The sequence below is a fragment of the Equus quagga genome, chromosome 2, assembly GCF_021613505.1.
Source record: "Equus quagga isolate Etosha38 chromosome 2, UCLA_HA_Equagga_1.0, whole genome shotgun sequence".
NCBI lineage: Eukaryota > Metazoa > Chordata > Mammalia > Perissodactyla > Equidae > Equus > Equus quagga.
Genome location: NC_060268.1, coordinates 109834855 through 109856800, shown reverse-complemented (window position 1 = coordinate 109856800; position 21946 = coordinate 109834855). Strand labels below are relative to the sequence as shown.

The following is a 21946-nucleotide window of genomic DNA, read 5'->3' as shown; positions in this document are numbered from 1 at the left end:
AGGAATTCTTTCCAAGCAGGGGCTGAGTGTCTCATTGTCTTTGGATCCCACACATGACTTGGGTTATAGGCATTGGTCTCACTGAAGGGTGGACTCGATCTCCGTAAAACAGCCCAGTCGCCCGTTTCAATGCAGGACCCAAATCAGTATCATAGAAACAGGATCATGTGAGGCAGTGTGTGCATCACACGCTTTGTTCTACTAAAAGGGCCTAGAAAACCTGCAGCTGCACTGGCTCAGACATCACCAATAAGCACAACACCACCTGCAGGCACACCGTCTTTGATCAGGACTATGAGACAAAGGCCCTGCTTCTTGGCGTGGGTCCAGACTCTTGCAGACTCTTGCCTCATGAGGTCTCTAACTTTGTGCTGAGCTGCCAGGACCGCTTCAGTATTGTCTGCCTCTCAGATCTTACGGGCAAGGGTCCGTCAGCTGAAAGTTCAGCGTCACAGAGGAGCTGCACTTGAGGTGAGCCCTCTGCACAGCTGCCAGGCCTGGTGAAGTGCTCAGCAGGATATCAGAAGCCCTACGTTCTTTGGGGAGGCAACAGCTGAGGTCCACTCAGCCTCAGGATGCATTTTCACTGCACTGGTAACTGCTATTGAAACCCCAAATGTCTGGGCATCCTTGATTTGTTTCTTCAAGTTACTGAAGCCTTTTCCACCAGCTTCAGATTCTCCTGAATACAAGCCTTTGCGGGAGGCCATCCAGCTGCATCTTTGGACTCCCTCTTGTGTTTTAAGGGTCCTGACAGTGGCAACCAGCCCTGCCACAGGAGAGATGGGACTAGAAGATCAGCATTTGGTGTCAAAAACCTTTTCATCATCTCATACCCATCATAATGGCTACTATTAAAATAAAAACAAAACCCAGAAAATAACAAGTGTTGATGAGGATATGGAGAGATTGGAATCTTTGTGCACTGTTGATGGGAATGTAAAATGGTGCAGCCACTATGGAAAACAGTATGATGGGTCCTCAAAAAATTAAAAATAGAATTACCGTATAATCCAACAATTCTTCTTCTGGGTATATATCCCAAAGAACTGAAATCAGGGTCTATAAGAGAGATTACAAATCATGCACTCAATTCATAGCAACATTTAGAATAGCCAAGGGGTAGAAACAAACTATGTGTCCATCGGCAGATTAGTGGATAAGCAAACCGTGGTCTATCCACATGGCAGAATATTATTCAGCCTTAAAAAGGAAGGAAATTCTGACACATGCTACAACACAGGTGAAGCTTGAGGACATTAAGTGAAATAAGCCAGTCCCAAAAGGACAAATACCGTATGATTCCACTTATATGAGTACCCAGAATAGTCAAATTTATAAAGACGTAAAGTAGAACGGTGATTGCCAAGGGCTAAAGGGAGAGAGGGATATGGGAAGTTGCTGTTTAATGGATACAGAGTTTCCATTTTGCAAGATGAAAAAGTTCTGGAGCTTGGTTGCACACCAATGTGAATGTACTTAACAATACCGAACTGTACATTTAAAAATGGTTAAGATGGTAAATTTTACCACAATTAAAATTTTCCTTCATTACAAAGTTTGCTCCAATCCAGCTTCAGTGACTATTATAGGGCCTTCAGAGCCAGCAAGCTTTAGTGCAGTTAGGTCTGCTGTGCTAGAGAAGTTCGTGTCCATCAAGAATGAATACTGACGGTCTCTCTAGTGTCCGCACAAGATGGGGCTTGGCGCATTCTTCATGAGCACTGTCAAGGCACCACTCACCCCTAGATCTTCAGCATTTCTAGGACCCCCTTTTTGCCACCATTTTTCCCAGTCTCTCTTTCCTATCTTTGAGAGCACTGATGATAGCCAAACACCCATGATTTCACTCACCACAGAGAAGTCAGTCTGTGTCGTCACTCCAAAGGAATCTGTCACTGGGATCCAAAGTCTTTGCCAGGTTATGGTTTCTAGACCAATATTCAGTCTTGAAATTCTGCTTAATTCTTTATAGGGTCAGTCTTCTCAGTTCCTACTCTTTATAACCTTCAGATTTGGGCATCAAACAATGTCTTTACTCCGTTGACTCGAGGTACCAAATGGTTAAAGAGCTCTCTATCCCATCTGTGTTGGTTCATGGAATATACATTATCAACAGCAGCAGAAAAAGGTTTTAAGTGTCTCGATAGAGTGGATGTCAACTGTGAGGCAGCGGTCAGACCCTTCCATAGGAATGCCCTGAGAGTCTACTTCCTTCAGCACCATCTTTTACTCCAAAAGTGAGGCCCTGACATGCTGTCGAATATATGCAACACAGTCTGATGAAGAGCTTGCACTGACCTTTCGGGTTATTCTAGTCACTACCACATATTTTGTATTAGATTGGTGTTTTGAGCATTCTAGTGTTTAACAGAACCTTAATCTTAGTTTGACCATATAATTCTACCTAGAGAGCAAACCAGCTTCTCAAGCCCAGGTTACCAATGGGCTTTGATTTACAAAATTATAATATATTAATATCGCCTGGTACAAGTGTCACTTGATACTAAGCTGGTTCAACTGCATAATCCACTTTCCTGGCCCAGATTTCTCCAGAACTACTGTGCTATGCATTAATTAACATGGGTCCAACTCCAGCAGGAACGGCACTCACCCTCTTTCCTCTATCATAAGCCACATTGTTCACAGCTTTTCTCCCAACAGTCTTTGACACAATTGATTTCAGGGTCTACAATTATTGCTGTAGGTTTGATCCACTCACCTTTCATCATTTCAGATCAATCATTTGCAACCACCAGGACATTGGTTTATTGCTTCCTCATCCAGAATGGCAGTCATTGAGTGACATGTGGTCACTCTGGCATTGTTTTACAGAAATGGGTCATTATTGGGGCAGTAAGTCTCATACTGCCACCTGTAGTCTGTGTCACTTTCTCTTTGAGGAGTTACCACCATATTTTAGGTCTACAAGGAATAAAAGTCATTTAGGTTACCTCTAAGCAAGTTTTCTTTCCAGGACTGGTGCTAGCCAATCTCTTCTTTATCCTTTTGGGAGTACAGTGGCATTGATTACTGTTTTGGTATTTATGGATTCTCTGAATCCAAAGGTGACTTTGCTATGAACCCATGTACACCAGAGCCTTCATTCAAAAATGGGATGTATTTTAATGCCTCCGCTTCTATTGTTGTCCTTACTAACTTAATACGAGTGGCATTGATTCTTAGCTCCTTAGCAGCCTTCAACTTCACATCCATATAAAGATTTGAATCATCTTTCTTGCCACTCTGTCAAATTGCCAGGGCTGATGGGAAACTAGATACTTGCTCCTGCTCTCAGTGTCTTGGCTCTTCAGTCTCTCCTTGACTTTCTCAGAGACAACCTTCCTATTCAGGATTCATGCCAGCGTCATGGCCCCAGTAGTCTCCTGCCTCCTCTGGATTCTGTCCATATTTGTATGTGACAAATAACTTCCACATGGAGATGACATGGTATGATATCATACCATGATAGAGAGAAGTGGCATGATATCATTCTTTGTGATTCTTCCCAGAAAATCTATAGAATGCAAAAATAAATATTTGTCAGTAATAGACTGTGACAATCCTAGAAAATACATACATAAAAGTGGGAGAGGGAGAGAGGTAGGTAGTATGAGTATGCGAAACCATTAGTCCGAGGTTCTTCGTTGCAAATTACAGAAGCCAACCCTGAGTGAGTAAATATAAAAGGAATTAATTAAAGGGATTTTGGACAGCTCATAGAATTGTTGGAAGGGCTAGAGAACTGGGCTTAAGACTCAGCTTCTGGAATTAGCACTCAAAACCATGTTGCAGAATAGTCTGATAAGGGAACCACTCAATGACGACCAAGAACTTGTAGCCAAGGCTACTGCCACTGCCACCAGAGCATGAGCTCCCAATCCCTTCCCTCTTGGGTCATTAGTCAAAGTCTGGCACATATGTGTCTCATAAACAGAATCAATTTATATTCAAGTAGCAAGGGGTTCTGGGAAAGTGGCTATTTAATATTTTCAGATCCTATTAAGAGAAGTAATCTTTTCTGCACACTGAGACTCATAAAGTAGTTTCCTCCAAACAAAAAGAGTTCAGTTGCTGGGGGGGCAAGATGCATGACAACTGCCCACTGTAGCCACTTTCCTCATATTTCATGGGTGTGAATCAATAGATACAACTTTATTTCTGAAATTGATTAACATATTTCAAACATAGTAAAGCTATATAGAAGTAATTTAACTTCTAAATTACTAGAGGACAAGAAATAAAGACCATAGAAAATAAACTAGAAAAAGAGACTGTAAAAATTAAAAAAGCAAAAATAAAACAACAGAAGCATTACCAAATATATCTGTCTTAACAAGAAGTGCTAAATGGAAAAACTAATTTAGACTCTCAGATTTAATTTAAAAGACAGAATGTATTTTGCACTAGACATCACTGAAATAAAGTGATTCAGGCTGAAAGTAAAAGGATAAGCAAAAATATACCAGATATCTACTATATAGAAAAGATCTATATGAGAAAACCTACAAAATCCATGAAAGAAATCAAAGATCTAAATAAACGAAGAGATATTCCATGTTCATGGATAGGAATTGTTAAGATGTCAGTTCCTCCCAACTTGATCTATACATTCAACACAATCCCAATCAAAATCACAGCAAGCTATCTTGTTGATATTGACAATCTGATTCTAAAGTTCATATAGAGAGGCAAAAAATACAGAATAGCCAACACATTATTGAAGGAGAAGACAAAGTTGGGAGACTGACACCACCTGACTTCAAGACTTACTATAAAGTTACAGTAATCAAGACAGTGTGGTATAGGCAAAAGAATGACAAATAGATCAATGGAACAGAACGGAGAGCCCAGAAATAGACCCACATAAGTATAGTTAACTAATCTTTGATAAAGGAGCAAAGGCAACACAATGGAGAAAGGATAGTCTTTTCAACAAATAGTGTTGGAATAACTAGCCATCCACATGTAAAACAGTGAATCTGAACACAGACCTTACACCTTTCATAAAATTTAACTCAAAATGAATCATAAACCTAAATGTAAAAGGCAAAACTATAAAACATCTAGACAATAACACAGGAGAAAATCTATGTGACCTTGGCTTTGGCAGTGAGTTTTTAGTTGTAACACCAAAAGCACAATCCATGAAAGAAAAAATTGATGAGCTGGACTTTATTCAAATTAAAAACTTCTCTGAGAAAGACACTGTTAAGGGGATGAAGAGACAAGCCACAGATTGGGAGAAAATCTTTGCAAAACACATATCTGATAAAGAACTGTTACTCAGAATATACAAACAATGCTTAAAATTCAACAATGAGAAAAAACAACCTTGTTAAAAAATAGGCAAAAGATCTGAACAGACACCTCACCAAAGAGATGGCAAAGAAAGTGTATGAAAAGATGCTTCATATCATATGTCACTAGAGAATTACAAATTGAAATAACAATGAGATACCACTACACACCTGATAAAATGACTAAAATCCAAAAACCTGACAATATCAAATGCTGGTGAGGACATGAGGCAATAGGTCTCTCATTCATTGCTTGTGGGAATGCAAAATGGTACAGCCACTTTGGAAGGCAGTTTCTTAAAAAGCTAAACATAGCCTTACCATGTGATCCAATTATATAAAAAATATACAAAGCAAAATATGAGGAAATATCAGGAAAGATGGATAAGTTTTGTAAGAGTCTAGTATGTCTTTCCTAGTCCTTGGTGGATCAACTAGAGAAAAAAGAAGTATGCATATATTAATAGTAAAATTAATAAGGTTGGTCTGAGATAGATAGATAGATAGTAGATAGATATCTTTATCCAGAAAATACCAGGAACACTTTTCTATAAGCACCACTCATATAAACACTTAAATACATTCTAAGAAGTAGATGTGGGTCTTACCACTTTCTTTGACCATAATGCAACAAAATTAATGGTGGCAATGGTAGGGAGTAAATGTCAGCCTCGGTAACCTTTTAAAACTCTCTCTTGGGGGGCCGGCCCCATGGCCAAGTGGTTAAGTTCGAGCGCTCCGCTGCAGGCGGCCCAGTGTTTCGTTGGTTCGAATGCTGGGTGCGGACATGGCACCACTCATCGAGCCACGCTGAGGCGGCGTCCCACATGCCACAACCAGAAGGACCCACAACTAAGAATATACAACTATGTACCGGCGGGCTTTGGGGAGAAAAAGGAAAAAAATAAAATCTTTAAAAAAAAAGAGATGTTATTAAAAAAAAAAACTCTCTCTTAAACAATGAAATTGATTTTGCGAAAGCCAAATGTAAGTGTGTAAGACATATATTTTTTTATAAAACACTCAAAGCCCAAAAGGATGTAAAAGATGACTTGAATAAAGGAAAGTGATACTTTGTTCTTGAATAGGCAGAGTCAATATTGTAAAAATGTTTATTCTCTCTAATGTATAAATTCACTACAAATCTAATCAAAATTTTATTTGTTTTTGGAGAAAGTGAAATTAAAATTATTCTAAATTTCAATTAAATAAATAAATGTGTGAGAGAATCCAGAAAGTTTTGTTTTTGTTTTTGTTTTTTTAAAGTATGTATGTTCAAAGAAGAAGATAGGTAGAATTTTTCTACCAGGTATTAAAAGTTATTATAGGGGCCGGCCTGGTGGTGCAGCAGTTAAGTTCCCACGTTCTGCTTTGGCGGCCTGGGGTTCGCCAGTTCGGATCCCGGGTGCGGACATGGCACCACTTGGCAAGCCATGCTGTGGCAGGCATCCCACATATAAAGTAGGGGAAGATGGGCACGGATGTTAGTTCAGGGCCAGTCTTGCTCAGCAAAAAAAAGAGGAGGATTGGCAGCAGATGTTAGCTCAGGGCTAATCTTCCTAAAAAAGAAAAATTATAAAATCATAATACTTAAAGATTTATGATATCCCTTTAGGAATAGATGTATCAGTGGAACAGGACAGGAAGTCCCTAACTAGAGCCAAGTATATTGGAAATTTGGAATGTGATCCAGGTGGCATCTCAAATCAGTGGGGGACAGATAATTAATAAATGTTGCTGGAAATTGCTAGCACTTTGAGAATAAATACAGCTGTATACATCACTAATTTTATCCAGATAAATTTCAGATGGATTGTATATGTCTGCTTGGGCTGCTGTAACAGAATACCACAGACTGGCTTAAACAGGAAAAATTTATTTTCTCACATTTGTAGACCCTAGAAGTCCAAGATCCAGGGACCAGCAGAGCTGATGTCTGATGAGGCGTCTCTCCTTCAGTTGCAAACAGCTGCTTTCTCATTGTGTCCTCACATGGCCTTTCCTCTGTGGTCATGCAAAGAGAGAGCTTTCTGGTGTCTCTTCCTCTTCTTATAAACACACCAGTACTGTTGGATTTGGGCCCCACCCTCATGACTTCATGTAGTCTTACTAACCTCCCCAAAGGCCCTGTCTCCAACTACAGTCACGTGGGGCATTATGGCTTCAACTTACGAGATTTGGGGGACACAATTCAGGCTATAACTTTGATCAAAGATTTAAATATAACAAATAAAGCCATAAAAGTACTAGGAAAATATGAGCAAATGTTTTTATAATATGAGCTTGGGGAGACCAAACTTATCACAAAATCCACGGTTTATATAGTAAAAGTTTTGACTACATTTAAAAAAATTCTTTATGGTAAAAATCTCCCAATCAACAAAGTAAGGAAAACATTTGCTACCTGAATAACAAAGGGTTAATTTTTCTGAGAAATCCGTGAGAAAAAAAAGAACCCCTGTTTTTTTTCAATTGCACAAACAACATGAATAAGTAATTTAAAAAGAAGAAATGTAAATGGTCAAATATATGAAAAGACATTTACCTTCATAAGTAGTACAATGCTGAGATCCACTTTAAAAAAACTGAGATCCAGACTATTGATGTTCTCAATCTTTTCTGAAATCCAGGGTCGTCCGTCCAACTGTGAAATGAAGTGAGCCATTTTGAGGGTTGGAGTGGAAACTGATATAATCTTCCCAAATGGCAGTTTGAAATATGTATCAAAATGTTTACTGTGCATACACTTTGACCCAGCATTCACACTTCTAGGAATTTACCCAATGGAGACAATCTCAAATAATGAAGGACAGTGAGAATTTCAGCAGAGCACTATTATAATATCAAAAAATTATATTTTTTGACTGTCCATCAATAGAGATTGGTTTAGTAAGTTTTATACAGACAATGCTATAATCTATTATCATTAAAAACAATGATGTACACCTGCGTGTACTAACTGAAAAAAGCATGTTCCAGAACAGCATGTAAAATTGCACAAAGATGGATAGTGAGGTGTCTGAAAAGATGTTCACCAAAATATTATCTCCAAATGGCAGGGTTTCAGTTGATTTCTGCTTCCATCTTTGTACTTTTTGGGGTAATTTTACAAACAAAAAAAGGATTATTGTTGTAAAGACAATAAAGCTCCTTCAAAAATAAAGTTCTTCCTGGGAACCACCTCCCCCACAGACGTACCACCTCCCCCCTCCCACTCACCGAGGACCCGGTTACTCCCGCCTCCTCTGAACTTCTTATCATTTGTATAGTACAGCAATGTTTGAAGAGGGAGGAGGGTGCCATGGGAGGTGACCACATCGTGCAATAAGCAGAAAAAGCAACTCTTTCTGCTCTTTCCACGTTGGAGCTCACCAGCACACCATCAACTGAAGCAACTTGTGTGTCAAACCCAGGAGTTTGTTTTTCACTACTGTCAATTAAATTAAACAAATTTTATTATCCGCATGTCCACTATTCATTCTGTATAGATCTGTGTCTTCTTCCCTATTCCCTTAGGTACTAATAGCCAAACGCAAAATAAGACCATATTTTTATGTAAACACACTGCATAAAAATCATAAATTATATTCCAAACTTATGTGTAAATTAGGTTGAGATGATCTGCACAGCCATCAGCGTGGATACTCCAGGGCTGTTCAGTGGCCCAAATGGCAGGTGTCCAGAAGTCGGCCGGGACAGTCCTCTGGGCATCGACTTTTGACTCTCGCTTCGCGTTTGTATTTGAACCAGGGTTTTTTCCTTGTATTTTTTCCAACAGATTTGTCTTTAACATGTCTCACCCTTATTTTTTTCTGGCACTTCCTGAGAGTTGGGCTAGTGCTGCCAGTTTGTGAATTCTTTAGAAAGAACACATTGTGTTTTTATGGTTTTATTTTTTCAGAAAATAAAACACATACTGTTAAATTTATGAAGCTAAACCAGAAAATTCTGAAGCCAAAGCCAAAGCCAGTCGTCGTTAAAACAGAAGACGAGTGAGCCTCAAATAGCGTGGTCTTCCCTGTGGAAAATTGAAAAAGAGCAAAAGCGGGAGGTCGTCATGTTCTGATAGTCACTGTCAGGTGACTAAAAGCGATGGTGAAATCCAGGGAAGGGTTTTAATTAAGATGCTAAAGGATGTTAAGGTTGAAGGAATGAGAATTCTAAAAGAAAATCAATTTGCAGTGTGTCCTGTGCCCCGGCAGAAGCCCAGCGGCAGTGCCTGTAGATGGGCCGTTTGATATGTGCCCGTCGGAACTCCGTCCTCCTTGTCCTCACTCCACCTTCTGCTGGTTTAGCAGGTCGGCTTTAACCCTTTTCTTCATTTCCTCATCCTCTCCCAGGAACCTTCAGAGCTCTCGCCCAGAACTTTAGAAATTAAACCATTGAGGTGACAACTTTCTGCAATCAAATGTAGAGATAAATTTAAAGAAGAATGAGCAATTCTAGAACAGGTACCAGAGAAAAGGAGAAAAATCTCTGCATTAAATCGAAGAGGAGAATGTGAGCAGTAGGACAGGAAGATGAGAGGTGCATTTGAGAGGAAAGGGCTCCTCCACTTCAAGGGGACGTTTTGTTTAGGGGCCCGGACGTCAAATTGCCCTGACGATTTCCGAGAAGTGTCTTCATGTCTATTTCTCAAATACCCTTTCTGCCCTACCAGAAAGTAGCCAAATACAGTCGTGCGTCACTAACGACAGGGATATATTCTGAGAAAGATGTCGTTAGGCAGTTTCATCACTGTGTGAACATCGTAGAGTGTACTTATGCAAACCTAGATGGTACAGCCTACTGCACACCTGGGCCACATGGTACTAACCTTATGAGTCCACTGTTGGATATGTGGTCCATCATTGACTGAAACGTCATATGGTGCGTGACTATAATGAAATCATAACATGCGGTATATGTAACAGCATCCATTCTGTCGTTTAGCCATAAACCAGCAGGTATTGCCATTCCCATTTACAGGAGTGGAAACTGAGTGCCGGAGTGTTTATCTTGCCCAATTTGACACAGCTCATTAGTGCTGAGTGTAGCCGGTCAGGAACATTGTTTCTTCACTCACAACCCTGTGCGTCCTAAGAGATGCCACTGGCTTCCTAGAATCCCTCTTGAGCTAGAACCTACTCATTCTGTTCATTTTTCAGCTCTAAGTCCCAGAAACCTCTTGAGTGACTCACTAGTTTCTATCAGCAAATAAATTACTTTTTTGGCGAACTTGCCAAATGATTGAATTAGGGCTTCCTTTGTGGAAACTTGGGATATGTCACAACTGAGAGGTGGTCAGAGCCATACAGGACATGTGCCAACATATTGAAAGTGTTTGGTGAAGTCAAGGTCCAGCGTGGATCTGGGTTCATCATTCTAAATAAGCTAAGTGAGGGCCTTGCTCTTCAGGGATGACAGCCGTGTAATAACAGCTCTTACTTAGGTTAACTCGGAGATGTCAAAACTCTCTTTCGAACATCATAGACTCACCTCTCAATGTGCAATCAACTTTTGATGTGGAAAAAAAAAACAACTTTATGTTGATGATAGTAAACAGCAGCTAATCCACTATAATGGACATTTGACTTTAGAATTCAGAGAGGGACTCTCTGTTATATTACTCATTTATTTGCATATATCTCCCACTCCCTCTGGTTTCCTCCAAGTATAACCATACCCATTCCCAAGTGGATGTTATCTGTGGCCTAGGACCCACCAGGTGGGCAGAAGCCTCTCCCCATACAGGTCGTTTACCAACAATTGAGAATTGCCTATATTGATCTGGATCAATACAAAGTAGTTACTGGGATCCACTCACAGCCACGTGTCTTAGTTTTGCTGCTGTAACAGAATAGCATAGACTGAGAGGCTTAAACAATAGAGACTCGTTTCTCACAGTTCTGGAGGCTGGGAAGTCCAAGCATAGGATGCCAGTATGGTCAGGTGCTGCCGAGGCTCTCTTCCTGGTTTACAGATGGCCGCTTTCTTGCTGTGACCTCACGTGGAGAGAGGAAAGATCATGTCTCTCGTGTCTCTTCTTATAAATGCACTAATCCTATTCATGAGGGTTCCACCCTCATGACCTAATTACTTCCCAAAGTCCCTACCTCCAAACATCGTTACACTGGAGATTTAGGCTTCAACATAGGAATTTGAGGGGCACACAAACATTCAGTTCATAGTATCATAATATGGAATTATCTAGAGATTGTTCTTAGGAACTGGTGTGTTGATCTCAAATACTTCCCAATGTTAGAAGAAAGAAAAGCAAATTCACAAGGATGTGCCCTGCAGTGTTTGCTTAGAATTTAGAGATGAGACATAGACTGTACTGTCCTGAGGGTTCCTCTAGCAATAACTGGCATAGAATTTCTTCTATTGGAGTGTGCACCAAGTTTGACCTTGTGAAGAAACCGTTGCACCACGTGGGCTGCAACCTGGCTGTGCTCTCGACAATAATCCTGCTTTGTTTTCTTGGGGTGGAGGGAGGAGTATGCAAGCCATCAAAGATGCTTGTAACTGATTCCAAGTAGTATTGTTAAGTAGACCAGGATTGCTGAGAAATAGATGTGAGTCGCTTTACTTTAGATGCAAAGGATAAATGCAGTGGGTGTCACAGCCAGAATAGTAATTATGTCATCTATCTTGTCGTGGAATGTGACTATAGTAATTGCAACATTTTCTCCCATCATTGAAGCTTGTAATTATAGTGCAACTAACGGGATTATGTGCTAACTTGGGCTGTTGTAATCACCTCTTTTACTCTGAAATGTAATGGTAAAATTCCACACTTGTTCCCAGACTGCCGATTCTTTTTAACATCTGTTGTCTTGTAACTCTTAACAGTTCAATACTAAAGAGAGGAGGCAGAGACGCTGTGGGCATTTCATAACACAGGACTCAAGATAAAGCAGACTTTAGGCTTGACGAGAAAGCATAAACAGTAAGGGAGTTTTACATTTCCAACCAGAATAAAAATTTCTCTTTGAAAGCAAATAGTCTATTTTATGTTTCAAAGATGGCAGATGTTTTATGAGATTTGGCAATGTCTGCAACCCATAATATATGCACTGAAGGAAACTTTCAACCATAAAAATCAATCTAGGGCTAATTAAGAAAACCCTCCCACTTAATCTAAGGAGCCGGTTTAGGTTAATCAGCGCCTGGATACTAAGCTGTGTGTCAGGTTGTCACGTGTCATGTGTAAGGCTCATTAAGATGTTCATTTATTTACATATTTATCTTTTCAGATCCTATTACAACAAACTTCAAGGGTTATCCAAGAGACTTTGGTTACAGACGAGTAAGGGGACATTGGACACCACGTGAAATAAGGGGGCTGACGGCTAAGGTGGAAAAGCCCCCTGATTCCTTTGTTGTCAGCTGATCTGCACTCTCTGAGACCATCCTTTACAGTATTGGTTCAGTAATCTGAGTGCATCTAGGAAATTAACATTGCATGGAACCATCCCAGATCCACACATTTGGTCTTAAACTGGGCGCTTATTTCTTGGCGCTAACACCAGCTTCCTTATGATTTCATTCCCGTTGTACAGGTGCACGGACAGGACTCCGCAATCCAGGAGTGTAGTTGTAACTAAGCAAATGCATCTGTGATCTTAAAGCAACAACAAAAGGAGGCAATCTAAGAATAGCTTGTTTTCTTGAAAGAAAAGTTGTGGCATCAAGTGAAGTATCACCTCTGGAGGTGATAGAAAAATCCCTAGATTAGACCTGCATAGAACCATCAAGACCAGACATTAACAGCATAGTTGTTAGAATGTCGTAGACGCAGGGCTGCGAGGGGGCAGATACACTGATGTGAGACGGGGATGTGGCCCGGCCCCATCATTCCTTCACTGGGCCGCCCCCGAAAGCGACATTGTTTGAGTCCCCTCCTCCGGTACCTTGGCCTGATGAACTGGTTGACGATGCAGCAGCCCCCAGTGAAGCGCCCTCTTGCGGTTGCCCTCAGGAAATGAAACTAATCGAATATGCTTGCCATGGACGTGGACAAGCATGTGAACAAGCAAACTGATCAAGGGGAAGGAAGCTGTAATTATAATTTAGCAAGCCAACTTCAGACCAGCTGAGACATGTTAAAATTTTTCAAGAGTTCATTTGAGCATACATCGATTCAAATCGGGCAGTGCCAAACCAAAAGTGGTTAGGAGTACTCCACTGACGGGTGCAAGGGCAGGCTTTTATAGAGAAGATGCTGAAGCATAGCAAAGAAATTATTTGATTGGTTATGGCTTAAGCGTTGCCTTGTTTGGGAAAGCCTAGCTGGCTGTCGGCGATCGGTTGTGCTTCAGTTTCTCTTTCTCCGGTTCCAGTGCATTGACTCTGGCTTAGGTTTACGTTAGTTTACTGAGTCTACCAAGACTTAGAGCCACCTCAGCCTAATGGCCTCCTGGCTTAATTACTTTTAACAGTGTGTAGGTCCCAGCCTAGAGGGAAGAGAGTCTTGGAGGTGACACTAGTAGAGTCTGTCCAAGCACTTCCCAGCATCGGGGGAGAGGAAGCAAGTCCCAGATGAGGAGACTTAGCTGTAAGGGTTTTCTTGCCCGCAAGGCTGTCCCTAGATTAAATTAAATAACCTAAGAGACTTTAGGGGCCAGACCCTTCTCCTTCTGGCCATGTGAGCTCCCAAGTAGCTGGTCTACAAGAAGAGAGAGTGCTGGCCTGGCAGATGAGAACATTCCAGTCCACTTGACAATTACAGTTTTCATTATCAATTAATCAGGAGCCTGTTGTAGCATATAGATTCTGTGACCAGACTGCTTACCTTCAAATTCTGGTCTTCTCTCTTACTAGCATGTGACCTTGAGCAATTTTCTTAACTTTCGTGCCTCAGTTTCCTCATCTGTAAAGTGGCTTTAAGTCTAGTACTCAGAAGACTTAAATGTGGTAATACACGTGACGATCCATTTGGCACAGTGCCTGGCACATACTAAGCACTCAGTAAATGTTAGCTATTATCTTTATTGTGGTTTTATATAGCCGTCTCTTGAACTTGTTTAATTTAGATCTGCCACAAGAGATGTCCATTCTTAGCATGCCAGAAAATTGTGCTTCTGGGCTCAGAAGGCTGGGGACCACCTCTGGATAAAGGCTCTTACCAAGGTAACTGCCATCGTGTGGAACTGGATGGGGTTGTCAGACTCCCCCGTCTCCTTGCCCTTCTCCATGGTCCCTCCGTGGTGTGCAACTATTTTGTGGTGTTTTAGCACATACTGATTATCCTAGTAACTTTATAATTTCTGAGTCTTCTCAATTCAATCTTCTAGAGGGCAAAAATCTTGCCTTATTCTTTCCCCTATATCCTCTCAATTAGCTGAAAGAGAGAGATTCAGTAAATACTTCTGATGTGAGATAACGAGGTTTATAGAGAATTCAGACCTAACGAAAGTATGTCCAAAAATAGAAATAGATGGGGAAAATGAAAACTAGAGCGGGATGATGGTCAGACAAGACCTTTTTGAGGGAACCATCTGGAAGAGCTCACTGGAGCCAGGGACTGAGACCCAGCGGAGCTGGGAGGACAGGTGGCTCTTAGAGGAGGAAGGGGGTTGTTCCAGCACGGCCACCCTTTTGTGTGCTGGCCGGGGCAGCAAACACCAGCTCGCAGTGGTTGGCAGAGGAGCCGCTAGACAAGTTCAACAGTCACGCTAACATGGTGGCCTTGGAGGAGACCGCGTGCCTCTCTGGAGTGGCGAGGACGGAGGTCATGGCCAGGGCAGTCGGGGAGAGCGCTGGGCTTTGCTTCGGAAGGTGCAGCAAGCCTGCTGCGGGCAGGGCTCCACACCCAGGTGCTGCCGCCTCACTGTGTGATTCTGCCTCGCTTGTGTCTCCATCGCAGCTTTGTGGGCCTCAGAGTAGCTTCCTGATCCTGCGCTACAGTCCCTTGTGATTGCTTCCCAGGGTCCCTGCAGGACTGCCCCTCCCCGGGGCCTGTATGTGCAGCCTCTGCCTGACCTGAGCAATTCCTGTATCGCTGGCCTGTAAATCCCTGCAAACTTCAAACGCTCCCATCCAAGCCAACAGACACTTCTTCTGGGTCTAAAATACTGGCCACGGTGCTGTCGGAGGCGGAATTATAGACCATTTAGAGTAAAAGGAACTTAAGAGATATCTAACTCCTGAACTTTACAATGAGGGAACTGAAGTCCAAGAGGTTGACGCGCTTGCCGAAGGTCGCACAGCCAGCTTAGGGGTGGAATGGAACTGAAGCCTGCTGCTCGTTGATACCCCGTTCTCCACTCCACACTGCCAAAAATGTGGACTTTCTCAGGGTGTAGGTTGACTCATCTGCTCAACTCCTAGTTGTTTTCTTTGAGGGGAAAATGCCTTATATGTCTCAACTGGAATTATTTGTAGAATTCCATCCGCCTGCTAAATTGGGTGAGTCTGGTCTGGAAATCAGAAGAAGAATTTCTGGAAAATGGGCTGATTTTAAAAACCTGGTGGGAATGTGTGTGGCTTGTATGCACTGGAGGCCTTAAAACATTTTTTTGTTCATTTGTGAAGTGTTTTTGTCATTCTAGAGAAAATTTAGACATTGAAGGTACTAAAAGGATATACTTATGCCTGCCTGTGGCCTCTAATAAGTTCTTGCAGGCAGAACAGCCTAATTGGCAGGATGAGGTAACTGCTCAGGCCATTCCTCTGCCGAGCACGTGACACAGACCACAAGTGAAATGAGCTAACTTCATCTTCCTCTTAGCAAATGCTTCTCAGCCCTCCGCCTCTCCCACCAGCTCTTCCTCTGGAATTCCTGCTCCTGAGCTAGGGGGAGCATTGGAGGCACAACTGCCATGTGTTAGCAGGCTTCAGAGAAGCCTGGAAGGAAAATGGTGGAGAAAGTGCTTTCTGGTCAGGAGCAACACTCTCTACAGGGGAGTGACCATTCTGAGTTAAAACATATGTGTTTATAATACCTAAACTAAAATACGATATGCTTATAATATGTGTTCTCTCTCTCTCTCTCTCTTTTTTTTTTTTTTTTTTGGTGAGGAGGAGTGGCCCTGAGCTCACAACTGTTGCCGATCTTCCTCTTTTTCCTTAAGGAAGATTGTCCCTGAGCTAACATCTATGCCAATCTCCCTCTATGTTGTATGTGGGATGCCATCACAGCGTAGTTTAATGAGCAGTGTGTAGGTCCATGCCCGGGATCCAAACCCATGAACCCCAGGCCACCAAAGCAGAGGGCACAAACTTAACCACTACATCACCAGGCCGGCCCCATAATATGTGTTCTATTGAGGAGGATAAAGTGTGTCTCTATGTTGTTCATGAGAGTGTATTGCAATAAAACAAGCAATAATAATAAGTACAATCACACTGGCTTGGTCAGGGCCAGCATTCTGCTTTATTCATCTAGAAATGATTTAGCAGAGTAATTGTGAGGCGACTGGCCTGGAGCATCTACTCATCACTCAACTGAGAGTAAAGCAAGGATGTCTGGACCTTATGCTGCTTCTCATTCCTCTCTAGATGGTGGTCTGCCATCCTGGGGCAACATGTCTTTCCTCAGAGACGTATTTCCAAACCCGTCTCCTTGGGGTTTGCACACACTCTCTCTCCAGGCTGGGAATGGCCTTGTCGTTGGCCTTGAACACAACACAGCCTATCCTTGGACTTGTCCACTCTCCACGTGGACACCTGTGCATCGGACCCGCTCTGAACTGACCTTTAACCCAGCGCCTGTGCTGTGTCTCCCACAGGTCTCCCAGGCCGCTGCCGACCTCCTGGCGTACTGTGAAGCCCACGTGCGGGAAGACCCCCTCGTCACCCCAGTGCCTGCGTCAGAAAACCCATTCCGAGAGAAGAAGTTCTTCTGCACCATTCTCTGACTGTCGGTTATGAAAATATCTCCTTCTCTGTCAGTAAAACCCCTGGTGGAGACCGTGCATGCTCTTAGCTTTAGGGAGCTCCGCCCACACCCATCCCTGCCCAACCAGGATGGCTGGGGCCTGTCTCGTCTTCTCATTGGTTTTCTTCATTGCATTCAATTTCACTTTTCTTTTTGTTTTCATAGTATTTTCTTTATTGGCAAAGCAAATAGACATTTTTGTAGCCAAATAACAAATGTGCCAAGGAAAGATAAATATGGATTTAAGCGTTTAAATTTTTTAAACATCAATTCCCAAGTTTAAATATATCAACTTAATACATTTCAGTGGATATTTGTTGAAAAGAAAAACTGTACTCAACAACCCCCATTCACAGTAATTCAGTACCAAATTAGAGCATTTTGACCAACTGAAATATATGGGTAAATTTTCACCTCCATGCCTAGAGAAGCAGTTCTGAAAGTTCACTATTTCCTGCTTTTCCATCTTCCTACTAGAAAGAAAAAAACCCACAGCATTGATGGTTTTCTTAGTGTGTATCTTCCTGCGGCCATGTGGCCCAGACCCCACCGAGGGCCCCGGCCTCTGTTTCCCACTGATTGTCACTGACCACCCTGGAGGTGGTCCTCCTACAAGTGTAGATGCAGTGGGTCTACTGGGTGGATATTGAAGCAGGCTTAACTGTAAATGTACACCGTGACAGCCATCTGTTTACGTGCTCCAGCTGGCCCAGCCAAGGGTGCCATCGTCCCTCTCCATACGCCACCTCTTCCTGCTCCCTCCTATTCTGGCTCCTCCTCAGTAGTTCTAACATGGGTTGTGTCAATAAGGACCCATTCTGGGCAAAGCACTAGGCCCCGTGGGCTTTCACAGGGTGGCCCCTGTCCCAGAGGAGTGAGGCATTGGGGCAGCAGCCCACTAGGTGCCATCCACTGATCTGAGCATTGCCACGTATTCACTTATTTAATCCTCCAACAATAAATAAATGCCACGAGAGTACATCTGTTTTAAAGAGAGGGAAACTGAGGCACAGAAAGGTCCTGTCGTTTCCCCAAAGTTATAGATAGTAAGCAGGAAAACGGGGGCTCAGTAGAGGTGGTCTGGCCCAGAGCCCTCCCTGAACCTTTGAGCTACGCTGCCTTCCAGGTCTCCCTGGGTGCGGGTGGGTAGACCCCCAAACGACCTGAACCTCCTGCTGCAAAGCACTCGCCCTGTGGTCCACTGGGCAGCTCATGTCCCATCTTCTCTGGGAGGAGGCCTGTTGGTCCGTATTCTGGCAGCTTATGGAAGATGATCCGTGGATGCCCCAGTGGAAGGCTAGACAGCTCTTGGTTTTTCTGAGAGAAACTCGCAGGCGCCACCTTAAACAAACTCAGACCACCCCCGATGAAAGAACAGAATAAACCATGGGGGCAGAGAGCTCTTTGTCTAAGTTTGTTCTGCTCCGTTTGTTTGGAAACCCTGTCTCTCTGGCTCTGACAGCGGCTTGCTGTGTGATAGAGGGCAAGCCATTATGACCCTGAGATGCTCTAACCTGCACATCGGGGATAATGGTAATTCCTCCTCCCGCCTTTCTGTCTAGAGAATATCGAGAGGTGCTGCACAGATGAAAGCTCTGATTATCATTTAAAACAAATAAAATGTACTAAATGCCAAGATATAACATAGGGAAGAAGGCATGACTTCAAAGGTACCACTGTTCAGTTGGAGGAATAATCTGCAAAGAGCCAAATATAATTTCAGACCAATTAATGACTTGCTACCCTTGTAAATGGTTTTAGTACATTCTTATTCTTTGTTTCTTTTGTTGAAACCCATTTTTAGTTGCATTAAAGCTCACTGATAATATCAGTGTTGTTAGGAAGCTGTGTGCTCAAACTATAGGAGAATTGTATGCTGTACGTGATAATAAGATTTCAGATCCTTCTCTATTTTGGTTTATGACCAGCGTCTCTTTATTCTGTGGTCCATGTCAACATCATTAACCTGATAAAGCAAAGCACAATTCATAAAAGCACATCAGAGACGCGGAGAAAGTGGGACAGCATGGAAACGGGCTATAAATCAGGTCAAGAAAAAAATGTTCTTCTAGTCTTCCGCCTGACTTTCTCCCCTGTGTTTTTACTTCTACTGTCCCTCCATATTCTGCCTCCCCTTTTTTTCCTCTTTTTCTTTTTCTTCCTCTCTTCCTTACTTTGCTCTGTGAGGTGCTTGTCTTTTACTGTACCTTTTCCTTCCAAACCTATGGCATTTCTTATGGCTTGCCTCTCCTGAAGTGTCCCTGAGCTCAGAGCTGTCTTCTTAAAGACCAGTTTGAGTACATGGGCTATGAGATGCACCAACGTGTGAATGAGCCCTGTCCCCCTTCTAGCAATCATTGGGAGGTGAATGAAATGGAGTGATCTTGTAGTGGACACTTGTCATTTTGTGTCTCCAGTTTGGCTATCCAGCATCTGACCCCTCTTCCTCTAGGGGGAAATCGCCCCTTACATATAAATTCAGTGGGATGCAGTAACCCCTTCCACTGTGGATGCTGAAGTGGGGAGGTCTTCCCTGTCTCTCAGGTGCACCCCCCCTTTCCAGCACCAACCAGCCAGGGAGTGGCCAGTGACCCTGGGTGAACTACTTGGACTCCCCTGCTTGGGAGTGTGAGCTTGGAGCAAGTGACGCAGAAATGAAGGGATGCTGAGGTTCATTTCATGGGAGCTGCAGTGGTCCAGGGGTGGCAGTGGCCCAGCGGGGGGGTGTCTAGGACTGGCAGGCTGCAGGGATGGCATGTCCACTGGTAACAATGTCCAGGGATGGCAGTGTCCTGAGAAGACCATTCCTTGGCCCTACTGAGCTGTCTCATCCCCGCCCATCTTTTTAGGTCTTCTTTCTAGCTTTTTCTCAACTCTTTGAGCCTCCAAGCTCCATCCAATGAACTCCTTATTCTTCAATGAAATAGCCTGGGTTGAATGTACTCCATTCCTAGATGTATACCCAACAGAAATGTGTACATATATTCACCAAAAGAAATGTGCTAGAATGTTCATAGAAGCATTAATCATAATAACCCAAAACTGGAAACCACCCAAATGCCCAAAATGAATGGATAATCAAATTGTGGTATAGTCACACTGTGAAATCCTATACAGCAATGAGCACGAATGATCCGCAGCATGGGGTGAGACCCGCGGGATGGGCAAGTACGTACTATATGATTCTGTTTCTATCAAGTTCGAAACCTGGCTAAGCTAACCTCTGCTGTTGCAAGTAAGATATCAGTTACTCTTGAGGGGATGGTAAGCAGAAGGGGCACAAAGGGAGTTTCTAGGATGTTCTGTTTCTTGACCTGGTTGCTGGTTATCTGCGTGTATTCAGTTTGTGAAAATTCTTCGAGCTGTTAACTTTCGATTTGTACACTTTTCTGTATGTATGTTGTACTTCAATAAAGTTGGGTTTTGTGGCTAGCAATCAAGAATCCTACTGCTATTTTTTTTCTTTTTCTGCACTTTGCTCAACTTTTCACTCCTCCTTAGGTATAACATCATAAGTGGGGCAGTGAAGAGTGTATTTGACAACATTTTGAAACATGGAGTACTTATAATCCACAGCTTTCTGGACAGAATAGACTGTCAGCACCATGCAGATGGTTCCCCGTGAATAGGATATGCTAGTGCCATATTGTAGAATTTGTGTCTTTTGGGAAAACAATGTGGAATCCTACTGGGATTTCCCACATGGATCAGCCTCTCTGTAAATGAGGCAGGTGACAACCTCTCAGCCTCTCCTGCCTTCTGACCATCAAGAACGGATGGAGGGGATGGCCTGCCACAAAACCCTATTATCAAACACCACCTCTGGGGGAAGGAGCCACAGCAAAGGCATCAGCTGGCACTGTGATGATGCATCTTCTGAATCCAGCCCCAGACTCCCAGGCAAACGGACTTCTTCAACGCTGCTCCCACCCGTAGGAGCTCGAGGCCCCCTTCCAAACCTCTCACTGTCTCTGAGGGTCCCCGGTGCTGTCTCTGTTGCTCTCGGCTACCATGCGGCCTCTGCCATTCTTCTTGCAGCTCTGACATGTTGAATCCTAGGGTGATCACAGAGTAGCTTCACTCTGGGACTCCTGCTACATGAGTCGAAAGGTCTTCCCTTTGATTCTGAGCTCCAGCCCCCGCGGAACTCAACAATGAGCCTATGTCAGCAGCCTCCTCCATCCGAGGCAGCCATGGGAGGGGAGAAAACCAGAAGTCAGAAGGAATTTTGTTCTGGTGACTGTTCAAATTTGAGATGAAAACAATAATAATGGTAACAACTAACATTTCGACCTGAGGAATGTGGACTGTGGTAATAGATTAGACAGAATTTATTTACACTTGCATCTCCTTCAGCTCTTCAGGGGTGTGAGAAGACACCAGGTAACGGGCAGCTTTTACAGAGGACCAGAATGATGCTCCCTGCCCGCCTCACGTTTCAGCTTTGTCTCCTGTGTGGGGCATCGCTCTGCCCTAGCCAGGGTGCACAGCTGGGAGCAGCTGTGCAGGAGGATGGGCTGCGGGTTTCACTGTTTCTGGAGATAAGCGTGGATGAGCCAGTGTCGACTCCTACTGGTCAGAACCTGACATCCCATTTGGTTTCTAATAAAACCCTTACACTTGATTCTGTTTTAGCTAGAAATAAATTACTGACTTGTAGAATTTCAAGCCCATGCATGATGGTTAACCATACGCCGGTGTTATTGTGATCACTTACCTTTGAAGATTCCCCAGAGTTCACTTTTCAATCCTCCCAACAATTGTGTTGTAAGATTTATCATCC

The 21946-nt window shown here is 43.0% G+C and overlaps 1 protein-coding gene across 1 annotated transcript in view; it reads left to right on the top strand.

The window, feature by feature from the left end:
- GNG4 (G protein subunit gamma 4) overlaps positions 1-17295 on the top strand; it is a 64445-nt gene extending 47150 nt beyond the window's left edge. The window contains exon 4 of the mRNA XM_046654375.1: positions 17015-17295. Coding sequence (XP_046510331.1) covers positions 17015-17143 — 129 coding nt within the window. The 3' untranslated portion in view covers positions 17144-17295. The remainder of the gene's footprint in view (positions 1-17014) is intronic.
- The last annotated feature ends 4651 nt before the right edge of the window (positions 17296-21946 follow it).